Genomic DNA, 12875 nt, shown 5'->3' with positions numbered 1-12875 from the left:
AGAAAGCCTCATCTTTCTCCCGCGGAGCGGCTGATAGTTTCGAACTGCTGACCTAGTGGTTACGAATCGGGCTGCTACTCCCAGTCAGCAGTTCGAAACTACCAGCTGTTCTGCGGGAAAAGATGAGGCTCTCTGCTCCTGTAAAGATTTACTACCTCAGAAACCCTGTACAGTGTCGCTATGAGTTGGAACTGACTCCACAGCACTTAACAACAACCACAACAACAACAAAGTGGGATAAGTGATGTTATATTGTAGGGGTTGTAATCAATGACATGAAACAAAATGTATATGAATTATTAACTGGAAAACTAATTTGCTCTGTAAACCTCCACCCAATTCACAGGAAAAGTGAGATATGAGTCAGAACCAGTTCAACAACACTTAACAACAACTAGTCAAAAAGTATTGCTATTAGGGTTTTAGTTCTTATACACCTGAGTTTATTCCAAGGAAGATATGTTTAAATATGCCTTTGTGATCAGTGGATGGCTGCAGAAAAATTGCCTCAGTAATTCACATCTTAGTCTCATTAGGACATCTTCAAAAAAGTGTCAGATCAGATTCAAAACCCAGAGGTCAGTATGGGAACAAGGGCTATCCTACAAAAATTTCCTTGGGAGACCTTACCCCATCCACCCTACAGCGCTGATCTTTCCCCTTCGTACTTCTTTTTGTTCCCCAAACTAAAAGAACAATGGAAAGGAACAGAAAGAATCTGAGCCTCTGCTGTTTTGACATAATATAAATTGGAGAGCACAGAAATCTTTGGGAATGGGTTAGTGAGATGGGAACACCATCTTCAGAAGGGTATAATGGTGGAGGATATGTCAAGATACTAAGGAGCTCTGGTAGCATAGTGGTTACGAGTCAGGCTGCCAACCTCAAGGTCAACAGTTTGAAACTACTAGCAGTTCCGCGGGAGAAAGATGAGGCGTTCTGCTCCCTTAAAGATTTATAGCTTCAGAAACCCTGTGCAGGGTCACTATGAGTCAGAACCAACTCCACAGTACTTAACAACAACAACATGTCAAGACAGTATAGTTTCACATTTTAATATTTTTGTTTAATAAAGGTTTCTATAATATTGTAGCAATACTTTTTCACTTTCTCTCATATACTGAAGTGGGAATTGCAGGAGAATAAGGTATCACGTGAATGGAATGGGAGTAATAGAATCTAGTTTGATTTTATATATGTTAATTCTGAGCTGCCTTTTACCACTACCAAGTGCTTGTTGAATGATTTACAAGTCTTGAAATGTATATTATCTACTAGATATTAGATGATATAAAAATCTAGAGTTGACGACAGAGGTTGGGATTAGAGATGCAAAATTATGAGTCAGTGTATGGGTGATACTTAACACCATGGGACTGTACAATGTCATGTAGGGAGTAGAGTAGATATATAATCTCCTTATAACATGACCTTTTTTCACAAGAAAGAAAACTTACAAAGTCCTAAAGAAATACCAGTTTAGAGTTCTTCATTTTATTAACTAGTTCATTAAGTATTCAGAAGTTAGTGTATTGGTTGAAAGCATGGGCTCTGAAGTCAAACTACCTAGGTTAGAATCCTGGCCCTTCTATTACTGGCTGTGTGATTTAGGCCAAGATGTATAATCTCTCTAGGTCTCTATTTCTTCATCGATAAATAAGGATGATAATGGCACTCTCCCATAAGAATTAACTAATTCATTTAGAACAGTAGCTGACATATAGAAAGCATTCAAAAAGAATTAGCCAATATCATTATTAAATTTCAGGAAATTTTGACACATAATATAGCATTGCTAATAGATACCAGGGCAGGCTGTATTTTGAAAGCAGGAGAAATAATTTCTCACCTTTCAGTCTTCATTTGGGGCCATTTGAACTCTGGAGTTACTGATATTTATAAGTGATTCTCACTTTTAATCAATGTTCCGGCATCATATTCTCTTAATTATCTTCCTGCTTAGGTCACAGTGCTGTTGATATTACCAAGGTGGCTAGGAGGCACCGCATGTCTCCGTTTCCTTTGACTTCTATGGACAAAGCCTTCATCACAGTCCTGGAGATGACTCCGGTGCTTGGGACAGAAATCATCAACTATAGAGGTACTACTAATATTTACACATGATCCTTTCTTTTCTTCATTTTCCCAAGTAACAACACTAGTGCAATTATCCTGTTGTAGAAAGGTTATTAATCATTCTCACAATCATTGCTATCATACTATCATTATTATTTCTACTCAACTGTAAGGTCAGTCTTAAAGGTATACATGGTAAAGCACCCATTATTGCTGTCGTTTGCTGCTTATGTCATCTCATAACTCATGGTGACCCCATGCACAATGAAATAAGACACTATCTGGTCCTGCCTCATCCCTATGACCAGTCATGGAGATCCACAGAGTTTATATTGACTGGTTTTTGGAAGTATATTTCCAGCACTTTTTTCCTAGTCTGTCTTAATTTGGATGCTCTGTTAAAACCTGTCCAGCACCATAATAACACACAAGCCTCTACTGAACAGTGGCTGCACAGGAAATATATTGGCTGCAAATTGAACTTGGGCCTTTGGCATGAAGGCAGGAATTCTACCACTAAGCTACCAATGGCTCAAAGCACCCATAAAATCTTAGGTTCCTAAGAAACCAGGAGCCTATTAACTTATTGCTGCTGCCCATGAAAATACTCTAAACAGTTAACTAATTTAGCTGCTAATCAAAAGGTTGTCAGTTTCGGTCCACCTAAAGGTATCTTTATCTGCTATTCATAAGGTTTTCAGTAACTAAATATTCCGAAGTATTTCGTCACACTTTCTTCCTAGTCTGTCTTCATCTGGAAGCTCATCTGAAACCTGTCCACCATGGGTGACCCTGCTGGTATTTAAAATAGTAGTGGTATACCTGAAATTGATCAAACATGCAATCATTATTGATCATTACTGGTGATTGGAATGCAAAGGTTGGGAGCAAAGAGGAAGGATCAGTAGTTGGAAAATACGGACTTGGTGATAGAAATGATGCTGGAGAACGCATGATAGAATTCTGCAAAACCAATGATTTGTTCATTTCAAATACCTTCTTTAGACAGCATAAGAGATGACTATACACATGGACCTCACCAGGTGGAATACATATAAATCAAATTGACTACATCTGTGGAAAGAGACGATGGAAAAGCTCCATATCATCAGTGAAAACAAGGCCTGGGGCAGACTGTGGAACAGACCATCAATTACTCATATGCAAATTCAAACTGAAGCTGAAGAAAATGAAAACAAGTTCATGAGAGCCAAAATATGACCTTGAATATATCCCACCTGAATTTAGAGATCATTTGAAGAACAGATTTGATACATTAAACACTAAAGACTAAAGACCAGAAGAGTTGTGGATGACATCAAGAACATCATACATGAAGAAAGCAAAATGCCATTGAGAAGTCAAGAAAGAACGAAAAGGTCAAAATGGATGTCAGAAGAGACACTGAAACTTGCTGTCCAGCGTAGAGATACTAAAGCAAATGGAACAAATGAAGAGGTTCAAGAGCTGAACAGAAAATTTCAAAGATCAGCTCGAGAAGATAAAGCCAAATATTACAACAAATGTGCAAATCTTTGTAAATCAGAAAACCAAAAAGGAAGAACACACTCATCATTTCTCAAGCTAAGGGAACTGAAGAAAAAATTCAAGCCTCGACTTTCGTTATTGAAAGAGTCTCTGGGCAAATTACTGAATGATGCAGAAAGCATCAAGAGAAGATGGAAGGAATACACAGAGTCACTGTACCAAAAGGAAATGGTTAATGTTCAACCGTTTCAAGAGGCAACATATGATCAACAGCCAATGATACTGAAGGAGGAAGTCCAAGGTGTATTGAAGGAATTGGCAAAGAACAAGGCACCAGGAATTGATGGAATAAACATTGAAATTTTTCAAGAAAGTGAGGTGGCACAGGATGCACTTACTCATCTCTGCCAAGAAATTTGGAAGACAAGTATCTGACTGACTGATTGGAAGAGATCCATATTTGTGCCCATTCCAAAGAGAGGTGACCCAACGGAATGCGGAAATCATCAGACAATCTCTTTGATATCTCATTCGAGTAAAGTTTTAGTAAAGGTAATACAGAAACGGCTACAATCATACATTGACAGAGAACTTCCAGAGATTCAAGGTAGATTCAGAAGAAGCCGTGGAATGAGGGATATCATTGCTGATGTGCGATGGATCTTGACTGGAAGAGAATATCAGAAAGATGTTTACGTGTGCTTTATAGACTACACAAAGGCTTTTGATTGTGTGGATCATGACAAGCTATGGACAACATTGCGAAGTATGAGTATTCCGAAACACTTAATTGTGCTCATGAGGAATCTGTATCTGACCCAAGAGGCAGTTGTTTGAACAGAACATGGCAACACTGAATGGTTTAAAATTTAAAAAGGTGTGCGACAAGGTTGTATTCTTTCACCTTACTTATTCAACCTGTATGCTGAGCAAATAATCCAAGTAGCTGGGTTTGATGAAGAAAAAACGTGGCATCAGGATTGGAGGAAGACTCATTAACAACCTGCGATATGCAGATGATACAACCTTGCTTGCTGAAAGTGAAGAGGACTTAAAACATTTACTGATGAAGATCAAAGAGCACAGCCTTCGGTATGGATTACATCTCAAGGTAAAGAAAACAAAAATCATCACCACTGGACCAATAAACAGCATTCTTATCAATGGATAAAAGATTGAAGTTGTCAAGGACTTCATTCTACTTGGATCAACTATCAACACTCACAGAAGCAGCAGTCAAGAAACAAACAATGTATTGCATTAGGCAAATCTACTGCGCAAGACCTTTTAAAAGTGTTGAAGAACAAAGATGTCAACTTGAAGACTAAGGTGCACCTGACCCAAGCCATGGTATTTTCTATAATATCATATGCATGCGAAAGCTGGACAGTGAATAAGGAAAACCATAGAAGAATTGATGCTTTTGAGTTATGGTGTTGGAGGAGAATATTGAAAGTGCCATGGGCCGCCAAAAGAAGCAATAGATCCGTTTTGGAAGAAGTGCAGCCAGAGTGATCCTTGGAGGCCAAGGTGGCAAAAGTTCGTCTTTCATACTTTGGACATATCGTCAGGAGGGACCAGTCGCTGGAGAAGGAGATCATGTTTGGTAAGTTGGAGGGTCAGAGAAAAAGAGAAAGATCCTGAACAAGATGGACTGGCCAAGTGGCAATATCGATGAACTTAAGAGTGGCAGCAGTAGTGAGGTTGGCCCAGGATCAGGCAGTGTTTAGGTTCTGCTGTGCATACGGTCACTATGGGTCCGTATCGACTCGATGGCACCTAACAACAACAACAACAAGGGGTGTCTTGGAACAAAAGCCTAGCTAGCAGTATACTTCAGAAAAAGCAGCCATTGAAAATTCCCTTGAGCACAGTTTTCTGACACACATGGGTCACCATGAGTTGGAATCTACTGAATGGCAATTGGTTAAATGAATAATAAGCACTAAGTGAGAATATAGTTAACACTGAGTCTGTCTAATGTCTTTTCTGTAAGACATGGACAATAACGAATGTGTCTTGTAATTTTGTTTTTCTGTTGTGAAAAATATGTCTGTAAAATATCATTTAATTTCACCTTGGAATTACTACTCTTATTTACTGCTCTCAGTGCATTAAAAGCATGTTATAGAAAGATAATGGAAAGGTAAATTTCCCCAGTGTTTTCAGTTTTTAATCAATAACTTCAATTTCTATAAATTTAGCATATATGGTATTTTTAGTACATTCTGAATAAAATACAGCTCCTACATCTTCATGTTACTTAAAACAGCATAAAAGGATTGATTTTAAAAATAAAGGGCTTCATTTGTAGAATATTAAAATACTTAAACTAGAGTATACAATGGGGAACTTTTGTTTTTCAGTAAAGAAACTCAGACTCAAACTAGCAAAGAACAAATGGGATTAAGCTGTCAAAATTTCCATTGGTATTTTTACTACATGACAGTGCTCTTCTTCCATTACTAATTTTTTAAAGACAGAAAAAATATCGTTATTTTAACTTAAATTTTAAAACTCTCCCTGGTGTGGTGCTGTAGGATCAGTAATGGACTTCAGGCCACAAGTTGGCAGTTCAAACCCACCAGCTCCTTCTCAGAAATTATTATGCAGGATTGCTGTGAGTTGGAACCAACTCGATGGTACTTAGCAACAATAATAACAAACTAAAGAAATATTAGATGTCTGATTCTATCTCTTTGGTTCATAATTCTATTTCAACAAAAATTATCATTATTTTTGCACTTGTCCTGTAGTTTTTACATGCTATCTTTTAAATAGCATTAGACTTAAACTTTTTCTGTTGTTTTACTCCGCGTTAACATGTTAAAGGAAATTGAGATCAGAAAATACAATAGAGTAGGAAATCAATCTGTATGACTCCAGAAACCAATTTTAATGAAAAAGTTTACTTCTGTTATTAAATGCAGAATATCCAGATAATTATTGCTATCAATTATGACACCAAGACATTTTTAGAAAATATGAATATAAATGAGTTTTAAAATATTAATAATACATTACCTTTTATAAAAATTAATTATCCCTGACCTCCTGTGATTGCAGGAGACTTTTTCTTACCATCAATTCTTAGAAAAATCTCACTGTGTATGCCAAAACACATTTAGACAGAAATTTTAGCACCTTTAAAGGAAAAAAAAAAAAAGTTGAAAATGGCCATTTTTCTTCAAAGGAGAGAAAACAATAAATACTGTCATTTGGATTTTCTTTTCCATTCAGATGTTTGCTTCTCCTTCATTTGAAATTAAATTAGTTGTCACTCAAAAGTAATCAGACTCCTCATTGATGCTGAATTTCTTTGTCAAGTAATTCCACCCATGATGGTGAAAAATAATGCAGTTTGTATTCAATTTTTGAGTTAGGTCAAGTCTATTTTTAATGCAAAAGGGAGTTATAGACCTATGAAGCACTTTAGTGTTTAAAAAACTTCATCATATAAATAATATGTTTTTGTTCGGTGGCGTTGCATCAGAACGAAATCCTACCTACTCCTGCGCCATCCTTACTATCTGGAGATTCCTATGTTTGAGCCCATTTTTGCAGCCACTGTGTCAATCCATCTCATTGAGGGTCGTCCTGTTTTTCATTGACCCTTTATTTTACTAAGCATGATGTCTTTTCCAGGGACTGATCCCTCCTGATCCTTGCTTCTAAGGATCATCCAACTATATTTCTTCCAAGACAGATGGTTTGTTTTGCAGGCACTCCACAGTACTTTCAGTATTCTTTGCCAACAGCATAATTCAAATGCATCTATTCTTCTCCAGTCTTTCTTATTCATTGTCCACCTTTACATTTATATAAGGCAATTGAAGGAGCCATGCCTTGGGTCAGGTACACCTTAGTCCTCAAGTGTGATATCTTTGCTCTTAAGTACTTTAAAGAGGTCTGTTGCAGCATATTGGCCCAAAGTAGTACATCATTTGATATATCATTTATCTTCATCCATAATTACTTCAAGTCCTCTTTGCTTTTAGCAAGCAAGGTTGTGACATCTGCATGTTGCAAGTTGTTAGTGAACTTTCCTCCAATCCTGATGTCTGCATTCTTCTTCATATAGTTCAGCTTCTCGGATTATTTGCTAAGCATATAGATTGAATAAATATGATGAAATGATAGAACCCTGACACAAACTTTCCTTAACTTTAAGTCATTCAGTTTCCCCTTGTTCTATTTGAACTATTGTTATATGTACAGGTTCCAAATGAGAACAATTAAGTGTTCTGGAATTTCCATTTTTTGCAGTGTTATCCATAGTCTTTAATGATCCACACAGTCTGCTTTCAACCAAGATCGATCAGTAATGATATCCCTCATTCCATTTCCTCTTCTGAATTTGACTAGAATTTCCTGCAGTTCCATATCTGTGTGCTGTTGTGGCCATTTTTAAAATTCTCTTCAGCAAATTTTACTTATGCTAATTATTGTTCAATAATCTCTGCATTCTCTTGGGTCACCTTTCTTTGGAATGGACATAAAGAAGTATCTCTTCCAGTCAGTTAGCCAGATCTTCCAAGTTTCTTGCCATAGAAAAGTTGTTGTGGTTGTTGTTAAGTGCCGTGGATTTGGTTATGACTCATAGTGACCCTGCACAGGGTTTCCAAGGCTGTAAATCTTTATGGGAGCAAAAAGCCTCTTCTTTCTCCCATGGAACTGCTGGTAGTTTAAAACTACCGACCTTGAGGTTAGCAGCCCAATTCATAACCACTATGCTACCAGAGCTCCAGTGCCTCTAATACTGCATCAGTTTATTGAAACACTTCAGTTGCTACTCTGTCAACTCCCAGAGCCTTGCTTTTCACTAATGCTTTCAGTGCAGCTTGGATTTCTTCCTGCATTACCATCACTTCTTAAATCATATGTTACCTCCTGAAATGGTTGAGCATTGACCAGTTATTTTTGGTACAATTATTCCTTGAATCTTTTGATGCTTCATTTAATATTGTGCACATAGAATCCTCCAGTAGTGCAAGTTGAGTCTTATTTTCAAGTTGAGTTTGTTTTTAGTTCTTTCAGCTTGAAGAATGCAGAGCATTTTCTATTTTGGTTTTCTAACTTTTTGGTTGTTACACATCTCATTATAATACTTTTTTAAAAGTTTTTATTGTGAATTGAGTGAAAGTCTACAGGGTAGATTATCAGTTTTATATTTAATAAATCATATTTTGTTTCATTGCAATGTGAATAAAAATTACACAATAAAAATTTCAATCCTTTCCATGTACCATCAATCAACAGCATTTACCTGTATTCCCTTTTTTAGTTTTTTTTTATGTACATGTACAAACCAGAAAATATATGTCTATTTAAATGTCCAAACACTTTCCCTGCTGGTATTTTGAAATACCTGTAGTATAGCTTCCAGCAGCATAGCAACACACAAGCCACCATAGTATGGCAAGTTGACAGATGGGTATTTTATCCTTGTTGTGAAGTGCTGTCAAGTTGATTCCGACCCATAGCGACCCTGTATAGGGTTTCCGAGGAGTGGCTGGTGAGCTTGAAGCCGACCTTGCAGTTCCAACAGCTTTGCAGTCTGGCACATTAACCCAGACTGGTACCATGCCAGAGCTCCCTTAAGCAACTCCAGTATACCAATGAGACAATTAAGACTGAAATAAATTAAGGAATTTGGTCCACAGTAAGTGGAGGAGATGTTTGGAACCCAATACTTCCATAATGCATGCATGACATAACTTTTGAAAAACTTGAAAGCAACATGATTTTCTTCCTAAAAATCACACGTTTGGATCATTTCCATTTAAAAGATTTTTTTAATAATTGGTTTTGAAAGAATATGTTTTATGTATCCCTACTTTGTGAGTGTATAGAACAGTGATGTAATTAAATGGAAGCAAAGTTGCCTTATTTCTTCATTATGCTGGCAGCTTTCTGTCATGAATGTGGTGATTCTGTGATGAATTTGCCTTTCCTTATGCAAGGGCATGTGGTGACTGCAGTGTTTTTTATTTTTCTAACTCCTGTGATAGGCCTTGAGCTGTATCAGGGATAAATGAACAGGCTCATATTCTTGAGTATGTGTTGAATCATTATAATACTTTACTTTGTCTTCTTGAGCTGCCCTTTGAAATTTTCTGTTCAGCTCTTTTACTTCATCATTTTTTTCTAGTCACTTTAGTTTTGTTTCAGCCTCTGTGTCAGTCCATTTTGTTGAGTGTCTTCCTCTTTTTCACTGACCCTCCATTTTTTATGTACTTTTCCAAGGACTGATCCTTCCTATTAATATGTCCAAGTATGTGAGATGAATTCTTGCCATCCTAGCTTCTAAGGAGCATTTTGGCTATACTTCTTCCAAGACAGATTTCTTTGATCTTCTAGCACTCCATGGTACTTTACAGTATTCTTTGCCAGCACCATAATTCAAATATATCAATTCTTCATCAATTTTCCTTATTCATTGTCCAGATTTCACATGTATATGTTGTTATTGTTGTAGTTTGGTGCATTGAGTTGGACCATACAACTACCTTATGCGCAACAGGATGAAACACCTCCCAGTCTTGTACCAGCCTCAATCATTTCTACACTTGTGCCCATTGCTGCAGCCACTGTTTAGCTTTGCTATGTTCTAAAGGAAGTTTAAAAGTCTCTTCTTACATTCATTTTGTTCTTTTCTTTGTTGCTTGCCTTTTTATTGACCTTTCACTGTTTTTATGTCTGATGTTCTTGATGTCATCTCTCAGCTTGTCTGGTCTTCAGTCATTAGTGTTTAGTGTCTCAAATTTGTTCTTGAGATGGTCTCTAAATTCAGGTGGGATATACACAAAGCCGTATTTTTGTTCTTGTACATTTATTTTAATTTTCTTCAGTTTCAACTTGAACTTGCTTATGAGAAATTGTTGGCCTGTCCTGCATTCAATATCTGACCTTGTTCTGACTGATGATATTCAACTTTTCTATCAACTCTTACCTTGGATGTAGTCAATTTTATTCCTATGTATTCCATCCAGTAAGGTACATGTGTAAAATTTGCATTTATAGTGTTGAAAATGGTATTTTCAATAAATATATAATTTGTTGTTGTTGTCAGGTGCCATCGAGTCGGAACCGACTCATAGCGACCCCATGCACAGCAGAACGAAACAATGTTCGATCCTGGGCCAACCTCACTGCCGCTGCCACACTTGAGTCCATCAATAATGCCACCTGGCTGATCCATCTCGTTGGGGGTCTTCCTCTTTTTCTCTGACCCTCCATCTTACCCAGCATGACATCCTTTTCCAGGGACTGTTCCCTCCTGACAATATGTCCAAAGTAGGAGAGACGAAGCTTAGCCATCCTGGCCTCCAAGGAGCACTCTGGCTGCACTTCTTCCAAAACAGATCTACATCCATAATTACTTCAAGTCCTCTTTGCTTTTAGCAGACAAGGTTGTGTCATCTGCGTATTTCAGATTGTGAATGAACCTTCCTCCAAAACTAATGCCACATTCTTCATGAAAACACAATGGCCTGGGTCAGGCGCACCCTAGTCCTCAAGCTGACATCTCTGCTCTTCAACACTTTAAAAAGTTCCTGTGCAGCAGATTTGCCCAGTGCAATACGTCGTCTGATCTCTTGACTGCTACCTCCGCAAGTGTTGATAGTTGATCCAAGAAGAATGAAGTCCTTGACAACTTCAATCTTTTCTCCATTGATAAGAATGTTGTTTATTGGTCCAGTGGTGAGGATTTTTGTTTTCTTGACATTGAGATGTAATCCATATCGAAGGCTGTGCTCTTTAATCTTCATAAGTAAATGTTTCAAGTCCTCTTCACTTTCAGCGATCAAGGTTGTATCATCTGCATATCGCAGGTTGTTAATGAGTCTTCCTCCAATCCTGATGCCACGTTTTTCTTCATAGAACTCAGCTTCTCGTATTATTTGCTCAGCATACAGGTTGAATAAGTATGGTGAAAGAATACAACCCTGTCTCACACCTTTCCCAATTTTAAACATTCAGTGTTCCCATGTTCTGTTCAAACAACTGCTTCTTGGTCTAGGTACAGATTTCTCAGAAGTACAATTAAGTGTTCTGGAATACTCATACTTCTCAATGTTGTCCATAGCTTGTCATGATCCACACAATCGAAAGCCTTTGCGTAGTCAATAAAGCACAGGTAAACATTCTTCTGATATTCTCTGCTTAGCCAAGATCCATCGGACATCAGCAATGATATCTCTCGTTCCACGGCCTCTTCTGAATCCAGCTTGAACCTCTGGAAGTTCTCTGTCAATGTATGATTGTATATAATTGGTCTTGCAAAATTCTATCATGCACTTTTCAGCATTGTTTCCATCACCAAGGCCATATATTCCAACTACCAATTCTTCTTTGTTTCCAGTTGTCTTATTACAATCACTAGTGATTATCATTGGATCCTAATTGCATGTTTGATTAATTTCAGACTTCAGACACTGGCAGAAATCTTAAATTTCTTCATCTTTGGCCTTGAGTGATTGAAGGATAAATTTAAATAGTATAAACTGGTCTTCCTTGTAGATATATGGATATTATCCTATCACTAACAGTATTATACTTCAGGATAGACCTTGAAATATTCCTTTTGATGATGAATGCAACACATTTCTTCTTCAATTTGTCACTCCCAGCATAGTAAGCCATGTGATTGTCTGATTCAAAATAGCCAATACCAATCATTTCAGCTTACTAATGCCTTGGATATCAATCTTTATGCATTCCATTTCATTTCTGATGACTCATATTTTTCCTTTGTACATTACACATTCTGATATTAACATATCATTATCAATACATGTTTGCAATGGTTTCTTCTCATTTTGAGCTGTGTCTCATCAGCAAATAGTCATGAGCTTTGCTTCATGAACATTATTAAGATCAACTCTACTCTCTAAGAAGGCAGCTCTTCCCAGTCGTATTGTGAGTGCCAACCTGAGGGGCTTATCTTCTAGCATTATATCTCAGTGTTCTGTTGTAATTTACAAAGTTGTCAGTGGCTAATATTTCAGAAGCCTCTCCTTTCTTCCTATTCTATCTTTGACTGGATGCTCCATTGAAAGTGTCAAGTATGGGTATTTGAAATACTGGTGGCATAGCTTCTATCATCACAGCAACATGCAAGCTACTACAGAATGACAAAATGAGTGGTATATAAAAATATAATCAAGTTTCTCCAACAAATATTTATAGATATCAACTAATATCAAGCACTGAGTAAAATCCTGGAAATATAAAGATGAATAAAATAAAACTTCTGGCCCTTAGAACTCATCGTCTACTGCAGGAGAGAGATTCATAAGCATGTGGTA

General features: G+C 37.2%; 1 protein-coding gene across 1 annotated transcript in view; it reads left to right on the top strand.

The window, feature by feature from the left end:
• LOC102813504 (gephyrin-like) overlaps positions 1 to 12875 on the top strand; it is a 750251-nt gene that overhangs the window by 532189 nt on the left and 205187 nt on the right. The window contains exon 11 of the mRNA XM_006873064.1: positions 1964 to 2101. Within this exon, the coding sequence (XP_006873126.1) occupies positions 1964 to 2101 (138 nt within the window). The remainder of the gene's footprint in view (positions 1 to 1963; positions 2102 to 12875) is intronic.

The sequence above is a fragment of the Chrysochloris asiatica genome, unplaced genomic scaffold (genome assembly GCF_000296735.1).
Source record: "Chrysochloris asiatica unplaced genomic scaffold, ChrAsi1.0 scaffold00221, whole genome shotgun sequence".
NCBI lineage: Eukaryota > Metazoa > Chordata > Mammalia > Afrosoricida > Chrysochloridae > Chrysochloris > Chrysochloris asiatica.
This window is presented reverse-complemented; position numbering and strand designations above follow the sequence as displayed.